Source organism: Ranitomeya imitator, chromosome 5 (assembly GCF_032444005.1).
Source record: "Ranitomeya imitator isolate aRanImi1 chromosome 5, aRanImi1.pri, whole genome shotgun sequence".
Taxonomy (NCBI): Eukaryota; Metazoa; Chordata; class Amphibia; order Anura; family Dendrobatidae; genus Ranitomeya; species Ranitomeya imitator.
Genome location: NC_091286.1, coordinates 263811356 through 263833034, shown reverse-complemented (window position 1 = coordinate 263833034; position 21679 = coordinate 263811356). Strand labels below are relative to the sequence as shown.

The following is a 21679-nucleotide window of genomic DNA, read 5'->3' as shown; positions in this document are numbered from 1 at the left end:
GATACATTGTAACATGCCTTCTTTTGGGCATATTGGCCATTTTCACCTTCCAGAAACCTCTACTACCCCTTTCTCTATCTGCAGGCTGTAAATGTTCAGAAAACTGTGTTCTGAACAACAGTAACTAAAGACACCGAGGAGAAGGAAGGGGAGCGGGTACTGTTTCTCCCCTTTTTATGAGACTTGTGATTTGAGAGGGGATGGGAAGCAGCAGACAACTAGTTTGTCAGTACATTAGAACTTTTTAAGGGGTATAGTCTTCCCATTGTTCTGTAGAGCATGTACATTGACACTTGCTGCAGCACTCAGTATGGCAACAGTCACGTGATTGAGTAGCATGACTGCTTCCCTGGCTCCTTCCTCTTCTAAGCGGGCGCTGAAAGCCTTCACTCCATGCACACACAGCGCAGCATGATCTGTATCTGATGCACTGAGCAGATACCTCCTCTCACACAATCTGTATTCCAAGGTGTCCTGCGCCCAGAGATCAGTGCTTTATTTCACTGCGTTGTCTGAAGACATTTTAGAAAATTGACATTCATTAAAGCTAGGTTCACACTTGTTTACCGGGGCTTTGCGGACGGCTGCATACTTCCACTCACTTCCGCACTTCTCCGGTTTAGGTCCGCCTACTTCTGCATGTGTCCTGCGTACCTATCTTTAACATTGGGTACGCAGGACATGTCGATGTATGTGGATGCAGCGTTTTGACGTGCGCACGAAAATGCCACTTGTAATAGAGTGGAAGTGGGCAGAGCATCAGGGAGGAAGTACGCAACCGTCCCTAAAGCCCTGGTACACAAGTGTGAACCTAGCCAAAGACCTGCCATTCAACACTTATAAACTGGTCTACACTTCCCTTGCATCTGTTTTCCTGACCCCATGGAACTTAAACCAGCTTGACATGTGACCAATGCAGCCAATCATTGGCCTCCGCAGTGACCTCATTAAAGTGTCACCACGGCAGCAGTCACATGTGAAGATGGCACAATGTCTGGTGGTGGGAAAACAACACAGCAGGGGCCTATGGAAGCAGCAGTAATTTTGGAAGGGGAATATTACTTTGTAGACCAGTAATGGCTGTTTGGCAATTGAAACCCACTTGAAGAAATGTTTATTTTCTTTGTTTACTCAGATGTATACAGCATTGTGTGTGAATATTGCGAAGGTAATTAATAAAAGTGATTAATTTAAGTTTAATTTGTAGGTTACAGCTTCGCAGTCTTTTGAACAAATGGCCACTTTGCAAACAACCCAGTGAGTACATCATGCAGTTATGCTGAAAATGTCTGATACTTTAACACCTTGTTGCCCATTGTGGTTCCCTAACAACCTGACACTTTGGCATAACAAATCTCTCAAATTCTGGCACTTTCTCAAAATGCCATCCATCTGCTTTGGTAAAAGCAATTTTGCATAGATTACTTCTGCGTGACAGACTTGCCAGGTGAGCTCTAGTACTTGATTGTTACAGTGGGTGTCCGCTTATGACGTGGCTGAGGATTGGCGGTGCAGAAAAGCTACTTTGGTGACATTGGCCTCATATTTCAGCACTCACAGGACATTGTACAGTTTTTAACTTTGATGCTGCAACATTTAGGGTATGTGCTCACGTTCAGGTTTTTTCGCGTTTTTTTTGCAATAAAAACGCGATAAAACCGCATTAGAAACCACAGACATATGCATCCTTTTATTTAGAATGCATTCAGCAATTTTTGTGCACATGATGCGTTTTTTTCCGCGAAAAAAACGCATCGCGGTAAAAAAAAGCAGCATGTTCATTAATTTTGCGGATTTTCTGCATTTTTCCCGCTATTCTATGCATTTGGGAAAAAACACACCAAAAACGCATGAAAAAACGTGAAAAAAACGCATGCGGATTTCTGGCAGAAATGTCCGCTTTTTGTCAGGAAAATTTCTGCAAGAAATCCTGACGTGTGCACATACCCTAAGAAGGAAAAGTCGTGGAATTATGGAAAGCAAGGATGGAAAGTAACACACTAAAATACATTCTCTTACACACCTCGACTGCTATCAAATGAGCATATTAATGGGTGTCTGAGGAGTGTTCTGCCACGCTGAATGTATTTGAACACAAATGCTCAATATCCGCTACTGGCAGCTCCCTTTTGTGATTTTTGACCATTGATTTGCTTGATAGCACACAAATCTGGAGACACTACAGGCTATGGTACTACATTTAGGCCATGCAGGCTGCTCACAGTAGCACAAACAAATGCCTCCTGGTACACTTTGGAGAAATGGCTGGACCAGTGGTTACACGACCAAGCTAATGTAACTGGAATGAAGACTACAGCGCTCTGGCTACCGTACATTATGCCACCCTACACCATAATACCGGGTGTAGGATCAGTGACATTTCCTCATGAAGGCCTCTTTATGGCATTTCTCATGTGGTCTGCAGACCAGCTTCATCGCTATCTACAGCATTACAGCATTAGAAAGTAAACCGTGGCGTGAGGTCAATGGAACACCTGTATGTGGACGTCTAGTCACATGATGCTCGTGTTACTGTAGGCACCCTGCATGGCCTAAATCTACTACCATGACCTGCCACACCACCAGTCTTGTTTCCTATCGAGCCCATCTGGGATGTCTTTGGTCAGCAATTACAAATGGAGGTTCCAGCAGTGCCCAAGTTCATCCAATATAGCAAAACATTCTTCAGACAACATGCCATGGTGTGTAAGTGGATGTATTTCTGCAGATTACCAACATGTCTGTCAGTCCTGTGATTTCCATAAGTTCATGACTTTTCCATATTGCTGTTGCAATTTCAGTGTTAGAGCAGTGAATTATATTCTGGGAACATGCAGGATTTGTTGTACATGAAGTGTGTGTTCACCTTTAGAAGATGATCCTACAGTTTATAAGCAGACGTAATCTGCATAAAACAGCTAGTAACAATGTAAATATGTTACTTCGTATTGATCACAAATAATAACTTTCATATCTAAAACCTCACAGAGCAATCTGTACTGGCACATTGTGAACACCAGTATTTCCCAAATATTTCTCCAGTCCTATACAGATCATGTTTTCAGGATTTCCTTATTATTGCACAGGTGATGGAATTATTAATGCATCTGAAACTGCCACAGGTTCTCTCACCTGTGTTAAACTAAAGGAATCCTGAAAACATGTGTTGGGGGGCCGTGAGGACTGGAGTTTGAGGAAACACTGGTATACATTTATACTGCTTGTGTCCAGTGCCTAGTGTAAACCTTGTACTGCTTGTGTCCAGTGCCTAGTGTAAAGCTTGTACTACTTGTGTGCAGTACCTAGTGTATGGATAACATTTCTAAGCATTATAACCTAATAGAAAGATTCTGACTGATCAACTCAACTTTTCTACTGTTACTGGTAAGGCTAGGTTCACATCGCGTTAGGGCATTCCGTTTAACGGTTCTGTTTCTAAGCGGCACTAGCGCTATGTAACGGATCCGTTAACATGCCCATAGACTTCAATTAGTGAAAAACATCCTAACACATGTCAAAATCAGCATGCGTTGGCAATGGTCCGTTATTTTGTGACGCGTCTTCGAACGTGGACTACCGCATTTTTTGGTGCGTTACGGCGAACGCACAACGAACGGAAGCGTTCGCTGTGCATAGAACTCTATTGCTAAGGCATGCCAATGCAATGCAACCATGCGTTAACAACACATGCCTTAGCGCGATCGCAAAAATAAAGACAATTTGGGACACATAGCGCATCCGTTAAATGGAATGCCCCAACGCGATGTGAACCTAGCCTAACAGTGGAAGAGACTAAATGCAGCTCTGTGCCTGACCAAAGCCATCATTTTGTTAGTCTAAGTGAATCGGTCAGCAGGGTTTTGCTATGCAATTTTACAGCATCATGATATAGTGACTGAAAGCCTAATTCCAGCAATGTATCACTTACAGTATTTTTCGGACTATATGACGCACTGGGCCATAAGACGCACCTGGGTTTTAGAGGGGGAAAATAAATGAAGCAAAATAATGCGGTCAGTTCTGTACTTAATATCCCCTACCCTCTTATATATGGTCCACTCATTCCCAGCCTGATACACATGGCCCCCTCGTCCCTATCCTGGTGTGCATGGCCCCCTCGTCCCTATCGTAGCAGGAATGAACGCCCTCATCCCTATCCTGCTATCCATGGCCCCATCCCTGTCCTGGTATGCAGGGCCCCCATCTCATCCTGGTATGCAGGGCCCCCATCCTTTTTCTGGTATGTGGTGCCACCATCTCCTCCTACTATCCATGGCCCCATCCCTATTCTGGTATGACTGGCCCCTACTCCCATCCTGGCATGCATGGCCCCATCAGAAAACATTAAAAAAAATTACACTTACCGTCCTGCGCTCCCTCACAGCATCTTTTTCCGGTGTAAGCAGCACATGGCAGGGACGTAATGCGCTGCTCACAAGTAGAGCACTGCTGTCGGAATACTCACTGTTCTGCACACCGGGATTGTGCACGCAGAGAGCAGTGTGTATTCATTGCTCTTCAGTAGCGTGCACAGTGTCAGCCAGGGCCTTCCTTGGTTTGCAAGCAGTGCATGACGTCCCTGCCATGTGCTGCTTACAAGCATAAAGCAACTGCTGGCATCGGAACAAGATGCTGCGAGGGAGCGCTGGGAAGGTAAGTTTTCTGAAAGGGCCGTGCATACCAGGATGGGGATGGGTGGAGGCCAATCATAATGATGGGGCCATGCATACCAGGACCGGGGTTGGGGACCAATCGTACCAAGACACTATTAAAGAGAAATGAATATTCATTGCCCACCACCCCCATGGGCGTGGAATGCAGTGAATATTCATTTCTCTTTAGCAGCAGGCACAGGATTTAGCTACAGCCTCTTCTCCAGCCTTTTGTGACCTGCTGCTCCGCCGATGCCACTTCCCCACTTCCCCACCACAGCTAGAGCCGGTACAATCAGAATATAAGACACACCCTCCATTTTCCTCCACATTTTTGGAGGAAAAAAAGTGTCTTATCGTCCGAAAAATACGGTAGTTTGAGTGCAGCAGTTGTGTAATTTAGCCGCGCTTAGAATGTTGAGTCTCGCCCACATTGCTGTGTTCTTTGTACAATGTTTATTGATAGAGAGCTGCTAATCATTGCTGGGAGTGTGGTTGGACCTGCAAGCACTAGTCACCTAGTCACAGTGGTAATCTGCTGCTGATTTTGTTGAAACACGGAGCCCAGTATGATATATCTCTGGAATCCAGGTCTTGGCTTATAAAAAGTGCTGCTTTTAGATCACATAGCAAAAGCCTGCTGACAGATTCCCTTTTAAAACTCTTAACACACATTCTGGAAAGTCCCAGCCAATGTGAGGTTATATAGCTCTGTCTTTATTGTAATTGCCTGCTTACTTTGTTTGGCACCTGTATGTATATGGTATTTGGTATATGAATGTTTCACATTACTAACCAGAAAAATGTTTTTGTTTTCCTGCTGTATTTAGACCCCTCATGATTGATAGCATGGGGAATTATAACCAACTGGCAATGTCCAAATCGTCTCAGAATCCTGATCAGGTAAAATCTTCTGTTTCTAACCCAAATACAAAATATGTGAAGATTGAATAGTGTGTATCTAATGCACTTATCAGGTAATCAGGGCCTTTAGGAGCTACAGTGGTGTGAAAGTATTTGCCTCCTTCCTGATTTCCTATTCTTTTGAATATTTCTCGCACTTAAATGTTTCAGATCACCAAATTAATTTAAATATTAGATAAAGAGAACACAAAATGCAGTTACCGTATTTTCCAGCGTATAAGATGACTTTTTAACCCCTAAAAATTGTTCAAAAAGTCGGGGGTCGTCTTATACGCCGGGTACGGGTGCACGGAGCGATCCTGACGTCACCGCTCTGCTTTCCGGCCGCTGTGCTCACAGTGAGTGCAGGAAAGCACAGCGCCGGGGACAGACAGCGGAAGGTAAGTATGAAGTGTTTGTTTTTTTTACTTTTAAGATGGTAACCAGGGTAAACATCGGGTTACTAAGCGCGGCCCTGCGCTTAGTAACCCGATGTTTACCCTGGTTACCAGCGAAGACATCCCTGAATCGGTGTCACACACGCCGATTCAGCTATGTCAGCAGGAAGTCCAGCGACGAAATAAAGTGCTGGACTTTCTGCAGCGACCAACGACAACACAGCAGGATTCTGATCACTGCTGTGTGTCAAACTGAACGATATCGTTAGCCAGGACGCTGCAATGTCACGGATCGCTAGCGATATCGTTTAGTGTGACTGTACCTTTAGAGCAGTTTGCAAACGAAGAGTGGGTGAAAATTCCAGTTGAGGTGTAAGAAGTTGATGGTTATAGGAAGCGATTGATTGCAGTTACTTATTCCAAACGGTGTGCAGCCAAATATAAAGTTGAGGGCGCCTACAATTTTGTTTTGGCCTATTTTGGGGATTTTGTGTGAAATGATGCCCTTTTTTTGTGGTTTTCCAATACACACAATGGAAATAAACATGTGTATAACAAAACTAAGTGCTGCGGAATATGTTGGCGCTACATCTAATAGTAGTAATAATAACAATAATAATAATATAATTATTATTATTATATATGTAACTGCAACAATTTTCTGGGAGAAATACTTCACTTTCTGTAACAATTTCAAGGGTGCCAATGCTTTCGGTCATGACTGTACATGACCATAAAGCAGTTGACCATCCGGGCTGATGATATGGATGACCTATTCTCTGGATCAGATTGGTGGGAGATTAACGCACAATCTCCTGAACCCTCACCAATTACGGTAATTTCTTTTGTTTAGGTTAAGGCTACTTTCACACATCAGGTTTTTGGTTTCAGGCACAATCCGACAAATTTGCTAAAAAACGGATCCGGTGTACATAGTGAAAAAATGGATGCAAACTGATGCACCGGATCCGGTTTTTAGCTGGATCCGGCTCTATGTACTGCGCATGTTTTTTGAGTTCCTGGGAGAGAGAGAGAGGGAGAGAGCGAGGGAGAGGGAGATTTCTCCATGCCAGAATCAAAAACAAAGCTTCTGGGCATGCTCAGTGTGTTAAAAACGGATTCGGTCGCCGGAAATGCTCTTTCACACATCAGTTCCATGCGTTTATTGCCGGAAACGTCCCTTCAGGCTTTTTCGCCGGACACAAAAAACGTTGCAGGAGACGTTTTTTGTGTCCGGCAAAAAAGCCTGAAGGGACGGATCCGGCACTAAACGGATGAAACGCATGTCCTTCAGGCACAATCCGGCAGTAACACAACTCTATGGGGAAAAAACGGATCAAGCGTAAGAAAAAAACTGATCCAGATTGTGCCTGAAACTGCCGGATTGTGCCTGAAACCAAAAACCTGATGTGTGAAAGCAGCCTTAAACCCTATTCTTGGTAATGGTTATTGCACAGTGAATTTAGCGATGTTTGCCGGTTCTGTTAACTGTTCACATCGTGTTGACGAAAGAACTGAAAAAAAGAAAAAGCTGATCGATGGGGTTGGGTGGTCCCTCGTTAAAAATAATGAAACTAAACAAAATAAACATAGTTTGTATTTCTGTGTCCATAAAAGTCAGATCTATCAAAACTATTGAACCCATACAGTAGATGCCAGAGAGAGAGGAAAAAAAAAGTGTGCTCCCTGATGCTCCAAAAAAAATACTATAATTGATAATATTGTATGTACCCCAAATTAATGTTAATGGGTCAATTTGCTAGGAAAAAACACGCCCTCACATAGCTCCATCGATGGAAACTAGAAATCTTATGGTTCCCAGAAAATGGAGATAGCAACAATTCACAACTTTGGTATCGCCACGATCGTACTGACCTAGAGAATGTGTTTCCAGGTCAATTTTACCATACAATGATCACTGTGTAAAAAAAAAAAAAAAAAAAAGCTATAGCTGGGCATACAGAAAAAAGGCCCTCACACAGTTATGTAAACTGAAAAATAAAAAGAATGTCTCTTGGAAGAACAGGAGGAAAAATCTAAGTCCAAAAATGAAAATAGGATGCAGAGAGAGAGAATGTTAATAGGACAGGCTTTTCAATTGGATTATCATTTGTGTTCTTGTTTTTTAGGCATATGACAATAGGTCCGCTTGGTCAACTGACCGGAAATCAAGCAGGGGCGTTAAACGACCCCTGAGAGAAGATCCTGACAGCTCTACAGAAGAGGCAAATAATGAAATGCTGAAGATTTCAATGTACGTTAATCACAAGCCTACTTCTGCCGTTAAACATCCTCCGATTGGCTGTATACAAACTGATAGGTCATTTATTGTCCTGTTTAGAAAGGCCTTCCAAAGCTCCCGAGCTTTCAGAACAATCACTCTGTGCTCTTAAAATATCGGAATTGGCAGCACATCTCCTGTTTGCATAAGAGAAAGTGCTGCCGAGAATAATTTTAATGAACCAGCGTTTGGTTGTTTGTCAGGCGATTGTTTGCATGTTTACACAAGCTGTTAATCGTTGAATAAACGCTTTGACGAATGTTCCTGATTTTTGGCTGGTCCAAGTGAACCTTCAGTCAGCCGATTGGGAGCGGTGTTGTGAGTTGGGACTCGGTTGCTACAATGTGGGGTATTTATTTGTATAATTTTCTTATGTATTCAAGGTTATTTTTCTATAGAACCTGTCAGTCAGTCGATTCATGCTGCCTGTGGTTTGTGTGTACATCAGGAGAAACCTGTCAGCCAGCTAGAGCGGTGCTGAAAGAAGCTGGCCAGAACTCTACTGAACAAGTCCGGGTCTCTCCCTACATTCTCCAGCTTTTCAAACTACGTTTTGTCTGTGCAGTAAGGTTCATGCTGCCCAAGCCACATGCAGCATGAAATGGACAGGTTCCCTTTAATCATTTATTTTCTCGCGTAACAGCCATCGCCAGTTGTGCTGCTGCTCATGCAACTGGACATAATTCAGGATGCAGATGGCTCTTTGCCTAAAAGTACCTTCACACTCAGCGACGCTGCAGCGATACCGACAACGATGTCGATCGCTGCAGTGTCGCTGTTTGGTCGCTGGAGAGCTGTCACACAGACAGCTCTCCAGCGACCAACGATGCCGGTAACCAGGGTAAACATCGGGTTACTAAGCGCAGGGCCGCGCTTAGTAACCCGATGTTTACCCTGGTTACCATCGTAAAAGTAAAAAAACAAACACTACATACTTACCTTCCACTGTCTGTCCCCGGCGCTGTGCTTTCCTGCACTGACTGAGCACAGCGGCCGGAAAGCAGAGCGGTGACGTCACCGCTGTGCTTTCCGGCTGGCCGGCGCTCCCAGCCAGTGCAGAGAAGCAGAGCGGGGGACAGACACCGGAATGTAAGTATGTAGTGTTTTTTTTTTTTTTTACTTTTACGCTGGTAACCAGGGTAAACATCGGGTTACTAAGCGCGGCCCTGCGCTTAGTAACCCGATGCTTACCCCTGTTACCAGTGAAGACATCGCTGAATCGGCGTCACACATGCCGATTCAGCGATGTCTGCAGGGAGTCCAGCGACGAAATAAAGTTCTGGACTTTCTGCAGTGACCGACATCACAGCAGGATCCTGATCACTGCTGCGTGTCAAACTGAACGATATCGCTAGCCAGGATGCTGCAACGTCACGGATCGCTAGCGATATCGTTCAGTGTGACGGTACCTTTACAGGGTATCTGCTGTCACAGGATCTAGTTGAGAACCTGAATTGTAGTTAGCTTTTTGCTCATTTGTTAGCATTGTAAAGACACACTGAGACACTGCTGCTTTTCTATCGCAGACCCCATGACTTGGAAAGTTATCAGACGGATGAATCTGATGACCTCTCTGATTTGTCCTCCTGTGACAGTGAGGAAATAGTAAATGAGGAGTCTGTCTCCAACCACAGCCACTCCTTTGCAAAGACAGCTGATAAGTAAGTGATGACTTTATATGCCCTATGTTTGCTTGCACTACAAAAGCGTCAAATGCATGATATTCACAATTGCTGATTTCACTACTAGCGTTATGTGTGGACACGGATTTTGGCAATATGATGCATAGTTACTTTGAATACAGTTTTAGCCATCATGGAGGAAGTGGAATGTAGTTTGGTTGCATTATGTTTTTAGCACATATCAAAATGCACATTGCAAGGCAATACCGGAGTGTATTGCACTACTGTGCAGTCATTGCATTTTACTTACAGGGTTTTACCTGTACTTACTGTACTTATGTTTATAACCGCATATACACAGGGGGTATACAGAGCTCAGAATTCCGAGAACTGGTAGATTGGTAGCAGAGAAAGCAGTAGTATCATGGTTTCTGCTCCTACATCATGCTGCTCTCAGATTAGGTGGCAAAATCCTGGTGACAGATTCCCTTAAATTTTGGGGTGTCTATTGCATCAATGAAACATGTATTACTTGTTATCACTGCTCTCAAGGAATGCTGTAATAGAGGTGCGGCAGTTTTGGATGTATCCTATAGTGAGAGCGCAATAGTGAATAACATACTCAGGTTTTACACACAAAGGACTCCTATAACATTAATTCTAGAGCCACTTGGCAGTCAGACCCCATAAGTGACTTTCTCTTTGACCCCTGTTGGGATTTCTGTTTTTCCTGACAAGGCTTCTGACTCCATATGAGCAAATACACATAGGGGACATGATGTATAAGTGGTGTAAGTCTGCCCTGATGTGGAGATATATTTCTCCTTTTTGTATTCTCGTTTAGCTGCAGTAATGGCTCTGCTGTATATCCGTCACATAAGATTCAGCTTTTTCTCAGCATGTCATTTAGTAATGTATGTATCTGTCTTTCTAAAATGTATTTTTATCTCACCACATCGTAGACAAACAGGAACCCGCAGGAGAATGAAAAACGGCACAGAAAAACATATAGTGGTAAGTAGTAACTGAGAAGCTGAACACTTATTTGGTGAGAACCTTTGGTTGCAGAGAGTATTATTACCGTATATTCTCAAGTATAAGCCGAGATTTTCAGCCCATTTTTTTGGGCTGAAAGTCCCCCTCTCGGCTTATACTCGAGTCATACCCAGGGGTCGGCAGGGGAGGGGGAGCGGGGGCTGTCTAATTATACTCACCTGCTCCTGGTGCGGACCCTGGTTCACCGGTGCCGCAGCTTCTTCCTTTTACTGAGCGGTCACATGGTACCGCTCATTACAGTAATGAATGTGGCTCCACCTCCCATAGGGGTGGAGCCGCATATTCATTACTGTAATGAGCGGTAACTGTGACCACTCAGTAAAAGGAAGAAGCTGCGGCACCAGGGAACAAGGGACCGCGCCAGGAGCAGGTGAGTATGATGGGGTGGGGGAGCACTGCGCGATAGTCACCTTTCCTCGTTCCGGTGCTGCTCCGTCTTCAGCGTCTTCTGCAGTAACGCTCAGGTCAGAGGGCGCGGTGACGTGGTTAGTGCACGCCCTCTGCCTGAACGTCAGTGCAGAAGATGCTGAAGACGGTGCGGCATCGGAATGAGGAAAGGTGAATATAGCAAGTGCCGGGGGCCTGAGTGACAAGAGGTGAGTATGTGATTTTTTTTTATTTTATTTTTTTATCGCAGCAACACCAAATGGGGCAAGTGTCTATATGGAGCATCTTATGGGGTCCTAATTAACGTTTGTGCAGCACTGTATGGGGCAAATATCTTTATGGAGCATCTTATGGGGACATAATTAACGTTTGTGGAGCATTGTATGGGGCAAGTGTCTGTATGGAGCATCTTATGGGGCCATAATCAACGTTTGTGCAGCACTATATGGGGCAAATGTGTCTATGGAGCATCTTATGGGGCCATAATCAGCATTTGTGCAGCATTATATTGGGCAAATGTGTCTATGGAGCATCTTATGGGGCTATTATTAACCTTTATGCAGGATTATATGGGGCATATTTTAATATGGAGCATCTTATGGGGCCATCATAAACTTTATGGAGCATTATATGGGGCTCCTGATTAAATATGGATAATTAAAAACACTTAACCTACTGATGTCTCAATTCATTTTACTTTTATTGGTATCTATTTTTACTTTTGACATTTACCGGTAGCTGCTGCATTTCCCACCCTAGGCTTATACTCGAGTCATAAAGTTTCCCAGTTTTTTTTGTGGCAAAATTAGGGGGGTCGGCTTATACTCGAGTATATACGGTAGTTCTCTGAGGCCTTCATAAGAAATGTTATGCCACAGTTATGAATGTGCGCAGTATGGCAATTCTGAAATGCAGCAAGTAGCATCATTTTTCTTAAACCTAGAATATATGGTCATACGTGGCTTCCACCCTCCATGTCTCGCTGGCCCACCTTGTGACGCCCTTTGGTAATTGGAGCAGATTGGCCTTCACGATATGAGCGGTGAAAATACTAGCAATAGTTTGCAGTTGTCTCCTGAAGTATTTGATGTGAAATATTTTTTTTTCAATGCCGTCATACTGTAAACACAATAGTGTAATTACCGTATTAAAATGTTTTCTGCGTATGTCCAAAATCTCAGGTGACAAAGCACAGAGTGGAATACAGCGGCTCTGAGGATGAAGAGGACAAAAATTACTATGGGGAAACTGGTAAAGCACGTCTTATGCTATTAACTACATGTTTAAGAGTATAACCGAGAGGAAAATAATCCATATAAACCTGGAAACCTTTTCTAACTGGTGAATAAGCAAATTGGTCAGTGTTTAAATGGGCAATAAATTACTGTAGCTGTCGCTCCCTACATGTCTTAGAAACGTATTCACAAGCATGTATGTTTTTTGTGGGATTATTCTCCATGTATACCATGCATTAGCTGAATGTGAATGAGTAGAAAGAAGGGTATATTGTAGGTAATCTCTTGCTGTAAAATGACTGGGAGACCATACTAGGAGCCACAGTTTGCCAACCTTATACCCTCACTAATTTAGTAGAGATTTCTGGAGGGGTACCAGGGCAGCACAAGTGCTCCACAAGACTACTAACCTCCCCTAAGGTTCAGCTTCTTATAGGGTGGCAAAAAGAGGGTTGCGGAGGCAACCTGAATAAGTGAAGGACCAAGTGTGCCGGAAAGAAGCCCATGATGCAAAGAAATAGCAAGGTACACACCTCATACGCTAAGGAAAGGTGTAACACGTGGTTGGATGCGATCATGGAAAATTACCGTAATTGAATCACTGTGTTTATAATCAGAAATATCTAACATGAATGGAAATTAAAGGAGTTTTCCCACATACAAAAGTTGATTTTAATCAGTGTATCTTGGAATAATAATAATAATAATAATCTTCACAATTGGATGTGTTTTAAAAAAAAAAAAAAAAGGTGCTGAGTTAATCTTATAAATGTGCCCCTGCTGTGTACTGTGTAATGGCTGTGTCTGAAAGTAGAGGAATATGGTCTGATCATACCACAGCTCCTGGGCAGGGGAGGAAGTAAAAGAGTATACAGACATTACAGCAGGGGATTCCAAATTCTTTCTTTGAAGTAAAACATTGTTTAACCCCTTTCTACCATCGGACAGAATGGTACGTCCGGTGGCAGAACCCCCGCTTTGATGAAGGCTCCGGCGGTGAGCACGCATCAAATCTGGGACATGTCAGCTGTTTTGAACAGCTGACATGCACCCGCAATAGGAATCGCAATCCACCCGCACATATTAGCTAGTTAAATGCCGCTGTCAAACTCTTGACAGCGGCATTTAACAAGCGCATCCGGCCGGAAATGCGTGCACCGCTAACCCCCATCACGTGTTCTCTTGCAGACCTCTATGGTTGTTGATGCCAGATTGCTGTGAGCGCCACCCTGTGGTCGGCGCTCATAGCAATGCTGTAATTCAACTACATAGGGGCGATCTGAGCATCGCTCCTAGGAAGCAAAGCCGATCAGGCTATGCCAGCTTCTAGCCTCCCATGGAGGCGATTGAAGCACCGCAAAAGTAAAAAAAAAAAAAAAAAATTTAAAATGAGAAAAATAAAAAAAAAAATATAAAAGTTCAAATCACCCCCCCTTTCGCCCCATTCAAAATAAAACAATTACAAAAAATCAAACCTACACATATTTGATATGGCAGAGTTCAGAATCGCCTAATCGATCAATAAAAAAAAAAATAACCTGATCGCTAAACTTTGTAGCAAGAAAAAAATTCATAACGCCAGAATTCCTTTTTTTTGGTCGCCACGATGTTGTATTAAAATGCAATAACGGGCGATCAAAAGAACGTATCTGCACAAAAGTGGTATCATTAAAAACATCAGCTCAATGCCTAAAAATAAGCCCTCACCCAACCTGAGATCACGAAAAATGGAGACGCTACGGGTCTCGTAAAATTACGCAATTTTAAAAAAAATATATTTTTTTTAGCAAAGTTTGGAATTTTTGTTTTACCACTCCGATAAAAAAATAACCTAGACATGTTAGGTGTCTATGAACTCGTAATGACCTGGAGAATCACAACGGCAGGCCAATTTTAGCATTTAGTGAACTTAGTAAAAAAACAAAACAAACAAAACAGTGTGGAATTGCAATTTCACCACACTTGGAATTTTTTTCCTGTAAACGACATGGTAAAACCAATGGTGTCGTTAAAAAGTACAACTCGCCCCGCAAAAAAAAGCCCTCAAATGGCCATATTGACGGAAAAATAAAGTTATGGCTCTGGGAAGGAGGGGAGCGAAAAACGTAAAACCGAAAAAAGCTCCGGGCGTTAAACGGGAAGGTAAATATTTAATCTCACAAAAAGAATCAACTGTGATCCCCTGCTTTAATGTCTGCTGTATAGTTTTTTTTGCCCCACGACCCCCCCCCCCCCCCTTCCCCACCCAGGTGATGTGATATTTTCAGGCCATGTCTCTGTGCGGTCGGACACAGACATTACACAGCTGGGGCACATTTATAAGATTGTCACAGCACAGGAATATTTTAATGAAACACATCCAATTGTGAAAATTTATTATTCTAAGATCTCTTGATTAAAATGAACTTTTTTCGTGGGAAAACCCCTTTAAGTATTCAGGAAAATATGATTGGTATCTCTGACAAGCAGCTACAAAACCTAGTAATGGATGATTACAAATAAACTTATTTTTTAATATTTCATCCAGGGCTGTGGAGTCTGTAAGCCAAACTTCATGATTCCGAACTCTTCTATTTCCCTGACCTCCGACTGCACAGCACGGCCTCACTACTGAGCATGTACATAAAGTGCAGCACAGATTCATCTCAACTAAAAGCCGAGATCATTACATCAGGAACAGAACAAACATTTATAGGACAGTTCATAAATTTCCCAAATTATGAAAACATTTACAGCACATCCTGCATTGTTCTATTGTACCCAATACTGTTTGTTAGGGAATCCCTGCATGTGTTTCGGATGTCGAAGGCTATATTCACACTTTGCGGATTTTGCTGCGGATCCGCAGCGGATTTGACCGCTGCGGATCCGCAGCAGTTTCCCCTGAGTTTACAGTCCAATGTAAACCTATGGGAAACAAAAAACACAGTGCACATGCTGCGGAAAAAACCGCGCGGAAACGCTGCGGATTACATTCCGCAGCATGTCACTTCTTTTCTGCGGATTTTCACCTGCTCCAATAGAAAACTGCAGATGAAAATCCGCAGAAGAAAACGCAGTAAAAACCGCGATAAATCCGCAGTAAAAACCGCAACTGGTTTTCACTGCGGATTTTGGAATTCTGCTGCGGAAAAATCCGCAGTGGAATCTTCAAAGTGTGAACATAGCCTAACTCTTTCTCTCCCCCTCTCTCTCTCCCTCCCTCCCTCCCTCTCCATTTTCTTTTTCATTTGGCACAAAACGCCATGACCACTTCTTCCATAACTCAACCCTACAAAACATGAGACTGCTTTGAATTGCTACTTTTCAGCACCCTCCTTACATCCTACCACTTCTACACAAACCATATAGTGATATACCCAGTGCCCTATACCGTATTTAATGCCCCTTTCCCTTGGCAGTAGTTGGTACCCTCCTTTTGTTACCTCACACAATAATTGTGCCTCTGCACAGTAATAATACGGTCAATATGGCCATGTGAGGGCTTGTTTTTTGCGGGATAAATTGTACTTTTGAACGACACCATTGGTTTTACCATATCTTGTACTCAAAAACGGGAAAAAAATTCCAAGTGTGGTGAAATTGCAAAAAAGTGCTATTATTATTTATTGTTATAGCGCCATTTATTCCATGGCGCTTTACATGTAAGGAGGGGTATACATAATAAAAACAAGTACAATAATCTTAAACAATACAAGTCACAACTGGTACAGGAGGAGAGAGGACCCTACCCGCGAAGGCTCACAATCTACAAGGGATGGGTGAGAATACAGTAGGCGAGGGTAGAGCTGGTCATGCAGCGGTTTGGTCGATCGGTGGTCACTGCAGGTTATAGGCTTGTCGGAAGAGGTGGGTCTTCAGGCTCTTTTTGAAGGTTTCGATGGTAGGCGAGAGTCTGATGTGTTGTGGTAGAGGGTTCCAGAGTAGGGGTGATACGCGAGAGAAATCTTGTATACGATTGTGGGAAGAGGAGATAAGAGGGGAGTAGAGAAGGAGGTCTTGTGAGGATCGGAGGTTGCGTGTAGGTAAGTACCGGGAGACAAGGTCACAGATGTATGGAGGAGACAAGTTGTGGATGGCTTTCTATATGTCATGGTTAGGGTTTTGTACTGGAGACTCTGTGCAACGGGGAGTCAGTGAAGGGATTGACAGAGGGGAGAAGCTGGGGAATAGCGGGCGGGACAGGTGGATTAGTCGGGCAGCAGAGTTTGGAATAGATTGGATGGGTGCAAGAGTGTTCGAGGGGAGGCCACAGAGCAGGAGGTTGCAGTAGTCAAGGCGAGAGATGATGAGGGCATGGACTAGGGTTTTTGCAGATTCTTGGTTGAGGAATGAACGGATTCGTGAAATATTTTTGAGTTGAAGTTGGCAGGAAGTGGAAAGGGCTTGGATATGTGGTTTGAAGGGAGAGATCAGTGTCAAGGATTACCCCGAGGCAGCGAGCTTGTGGGACTGGAGAGAGTGGGCAGCCATTTACTGTAATGGATAGGTTCGTTGGGGGGGGTTGCGTGAGATGGGGGAAAGATGATGAATTATGTTTTGTCCATGTTAAATTTCAGAAATCTAGCGGAGAAGGATGAAATAGTGGACAGACATTGAGGGATTCTGGTTAGTAGGGAGTTGATATCTGGTCCAGAGATCTAGAGCGGTGTGTCATCAGCATAGAGATGATACTGAAAGCCATGAGATTCTATAAGCTGTCCCAAGCCAAAGGTGTAAATGGAGAAGAGCAGGGGGGATGGGGGGGGTGGTTGTTACCTTTTCACCCAGTGCTAAACCTGACCTGCCATTATGATTCTCCAGGCCATTACGAGTTCATACACACCAAACATGTCTAGGTTCTTTTTTATTTAAGTGGTGAAAAAAAATCCAGAGTTTGATAAAAAGAAAAATTGCATCATTTTCCAAAACCCGTAGCGTCTCCATTTTTCATGATCTCGGGTTGGGTGAGGCCTTAGTTTTTGCGCGCTGAGCTGAGATTTCCAAAGATGCCATTTTGGTGCAGATATGATCTTTTGATCACCCGTTATTGCATTTTAATTCAATGTTGTGGCGACAAAAAAAAAAAGTAACGTACAGTGGGGCAAAAAAGTATTTAGTCAGTCAGCAATAGTGCAAGTTCCACCACTTAAAAAGATGAGAGGCGTCTGTAATTTACATCATAGGTAGACCTCAACTATGGGAGACAAACTGAGAAAAAAAAATCCAGAAAATCATTGTCTGTTTTTTTTTATCATTTTATTTGCATATTATGGTGGAAAATAAGTATTTGGTCAGAAACAAACAATCAAGATTTCTGTCTCTCCCAGACCTGTAACTTCTTCAAGAGTCTCCTCTTTCCTCCACTCATTACCTGTAGTAATGGCACCTGTTTAAACTTATCAGTATAAAAAGACACCTGTGCACACCCTCAAACAGTCTGACTCCAAACTCCACTATGGTGAAGACCAAAGAGCTGTCAAAGGACACCAGAAACAAAATTGTAGCCCTGCACCAGGCTGGGAAGACTGAGTCTGCAATAGCCAACCAGCTTGGAGTGAAGAAATCAACATTGGGAGCAATAATTAGAAAATGGAAGACCTACAAGACCACTGATAATCTCCCTCGATCTGGGGCTCCACGCAAAATCCCACCCCGTGGGGTCAGAATGATCACAAGAACGGTGAGCAAAAATCCCAGAACCACGCCGGGGGACCTAGTGAATGAACTGCAGAGAGCTGGGACCAATGTAACAAGGCCTACCATAAGTAACACACTACGCCACCATGGTCTCAGATCCTGCAGTGCCAGACGTGTCCCACTGCTTAAGCCAGTACATGTCTGGGCCCATCTGAAGTTTGCTAGAGAGCATTTGGATGATCCAGAGGAGTTTTGGGAGAATGTCCTATGGTCTGATGAAACCAAACTGGAACTGTTTGGTAGAAACACAACTTGTCGTGTTTGGAGGAAAAAGAATACTGAGTTGCATCCATCAAACACCATACCTACTGTAAAGCATGGTGGTGGAAACATCATGCTTTGGGGCTGTTTCTCTGCAAAGGGGCCAGGACGACTGATCCGGGTACATGAAAGAATGAATGGGGCCATGTATCGTGAGATTTTGAGTGCAAACCTCCTTCCATCAGCAAGGGCATTGAAGATGAAACGTGGCTGGGTCTTTCAACATGACAATGATCCAAAGCACACCGCCAGGGCAACGAAGGAGTGGCTTCGTAAGAAGCATTTCAAGGTCCTGGAGTGGCCTAGCCAGTCTCCAGATCTCAACCCTATAGAAAACCTTTGGAGGGAGCTGAAAGTCCGTGTTGCCAAGCGAAAAGCCAAAAACATCACTGCTCTAGAGGAGATCTGCATGGAGGAATGGGCCAACATACCAACAACAGTGTGTGGCAACCTTGTGAAGACTTACAGAAAACGTTTGACCTCTGTCATTGCCAACAAAGGATATATTACAAAGTATTGAGATGAAATTGTTTCTGACCAAATACTTATTTTCCACCATAATATGCAAATAAAATGTTAAAAAAACAGACAATGTGATTTTCTGGATTTTTTTTTCTCAGTTTGTCTCCCATAGTTGAGGTCTACCTATGATGTAAATTACAGACGCCTCTCATCTTTTTAAGTGGTGGAACTTGCACTATTGCTGACTGACTAAATACTTTTTTGCCCCACTGTATATACTTGAGTATAAGCCAAGATTTTCAGCCAATTTTTTTTTAGGCTGAAAGTGTCCCTCTCGGCTTATATTCGAGTCATTGTCCCAGGGGGGTTGGAGGGGGATGGGGAGCAGCGGCTGTCACATACTCACCTGCTCCCGGCGCGGTCCCTGCATCTCCGATGGTCTCTGGTCGCTGACAGCTTCTTCCTGTGTTGAGCGGTCACATGGTACCGCTCATTACAGTAATGAATATGGACGCAACTCCACTCCCATAGGGGTGGAGCCGCATATTCATTACTGTAATGTACTGTACCGGTGACCGCTCAACGCTGGAAGAAGCTGCCAGCGCCCGGAGAAGACCATCAAGGAAGCTGCCAGTTTAGTATAATGGGGAAGGGTGAGCAGCATTCTGATATTCACCTGTCCTCGTTCCACTGCCGGGTGTCGCTGTGTCTTCCGCGTTCTCTGCTGTGACGCTCAGGTCAGAGGGCGTGATGATGTGGTTAGTGCACGCCCTCTGCCTGAACGTCCGTGCAGAGGACGCAGAAGACCTCGGCGCCCGGCGGTGGAACGGGGAACGGGGTTATATGTTTTTATTTATTTATTTTTTTAAATCGCAGCAACAGCATATGGGGCAAATATCTCTATGGAGCATCTTATGGGGCCATAATCAACATTTGTGCAGCACTGTATGGGGCACATTTTAATATGGAGCCTCTTATGGGGCCCATCATAGACTTTATGGAGAATTATATGTGGCTTATTTTGTATGGAGCATCTTTTGGGGCCCATCATGAACTGTATGGAGCATTATATGGGGCTCCTGATTCAATATGGATATTCAAAAACACTTAACCTACTGATATCTCAATTAATTTTACTTTTATTGGTACCTGTTTTTATTTTTCAAATTTACCAGTAGCTGCTGCATTTCCCACCCTAGGCTGATACTCGAGTCATTAAGTTTTCCCTGTTTTTTGTGGCAAGTTAGGGGTCTCTGCTTATACTCGGGTCGGCTTATACTCCTCGAGTATAAATGGTAATTCTGTCGTTTTGACTTTTTTTTTTTTCTCTCGTTACACCATTTAGCGATTGGGTTTATTTTTTTTTTAATTGATCGGGCAATTCTGAACGTGGTAATACCAAATATGTGTGGGTTTTTTTATTTATTTTTTATTTTTAATGGGGCGAAAGGGGAATGATTTAAATTTTTATATAATTTTTTTTATATATTTTTAAAAACTTTTTTTTTTAAAACTTTTGGCATGCTTCAACAGAGGCTGCCATAACCTGATCGGCTCAGCTACATACAGGCGATGATCTGATTGCCTGTATGTAGCAGAATTACTCACTTTCTATGAGCGCCGACCACTGGTCGGCAGTGACAACCATAGTGGTGTGCAGGTGGCCTCTGGTTGTCATGTCAACCCATCGGTGACCCGCAATCACTTGACGGGGTCATCTATGGGCGGATTTTCTGCGCGATTACCAGAAACGCATGTTAAATGCCGAAGTCGAAATTTGACAGCGGCATTTAATGGGTTAACGGCTGCGGGGGGATCGCGATTCCACCTGCGGTTAGTCCGGGCACATGTCCGCTGTTCAAAACAGTTGACATGTGCCGGGAAAGATGTGGGCTCTGCACCGGACCCCACATCAAAGAGGAGACATGACATTCACAGTACATGTACGGCGCATGTCGTGAAGGGGTTGGTAATAATGCCTCCTGTCGTTCCACTGTAATGACAATGAATCCTCTTTGTACCTACTTATACTCCAGTGCCACGATATTGTAGTAATGCTTTTGAGCAAGGGTGTATATATATCTTATAACACATAGGCACAATTATAAAAGAGGATAATTCACAGCTTTTAAAGACTAAGAAAGGGACATGTAATGTGGCACTTACTGTTATTTTGCCCCTTGGTGTTCTCACCTTTTACAATATCCCAATATCCTTTACCTGGAGCTTCAAGAGTATGATGCTCCCCAAAATGCACGTTATAGTATGATGATCTTACAGAAAAGACACACACGCGCGCACACACACACACACACACACACACACACAGTATGATGGGTTTCCCCCGACACCCACCCATATTGTATGATGTGCCCGCAGCACGGAGACAAGTAAAAAAAAAAACAAACGCTTCATACTTACCTTCCGCTGTCTGTCCCCGGCGCTGTGCTTCTCTATTCTGGCTGTGAGCACAGCGGCCGGAAAGCAGAGCGGTGACGTCACCGCTCTGCTTTCCGGCCGCTGTGCTCGCAGTGAGTGCAGGAAAGCAGAGCGCCGGGGACAGACAGCGGAAGGTAAGTATGAAGTGTTTGTTTTTTTTACTTTTAGGATGGTAACCAGGGTAAACATCGGGTTACTAAGCGCGGCCCTGCGCTTAGTAACCCGATGTTTATCCTGGTTACCAGCGAAGACATCGCTGAATCGGCGTCACACACGCCGATTCAGCGATGTCAGCGGGAGAGCC

The 21679-nt window shown here is 43.8% G+C and overlaps 1 protein-coding gene across 2 annotated transcripts in view; it reads left to right on the top strand.

The window, feature by feature from the left end:
* Positions 1 to 21679, top strand: part of LOC138637439 (heat shock factor protein 2-like) — a 77668-nt gene that overhangs the window by 49301 nt on the left and 6688 nt on the right. Inside the window, exons 7-13 of one of the 2 annotated variants that reach the window (XR_011312397.1) lie at positions 1208 to 1257; positions 5483 to 5555; positions 8083 to 8207; positions 9761 to 9895; positions 10819 to 10870; positions 12481 to 12550; positions 12955 to 13059. Coding sequence is in view for 1 of the 2 variants with exons in the window: in XM_069726136.1 (XP_069582237.1) it covers positions 1208 to 1257; positions 5483 to 5555; positions 8083 to 8207; positions 9761 to 9895; positions 10819 to 10870; positions 12481 to 12550 (505 nt within the window). In the remaining variant the exon portion in view is untranslated. The remainder of the gene's footprint in view (positions 1 to 1207; positions 1258 to 5482; positions 5556 to 8082; positions 8208 to 9760; positions 9896 to 10818; positions 10871 to 12480; positions 12551 to 12954; positions 13060 to 21679) is intronic. The other variant, XM_069726136.1, reaches the window with a different exon arrangement.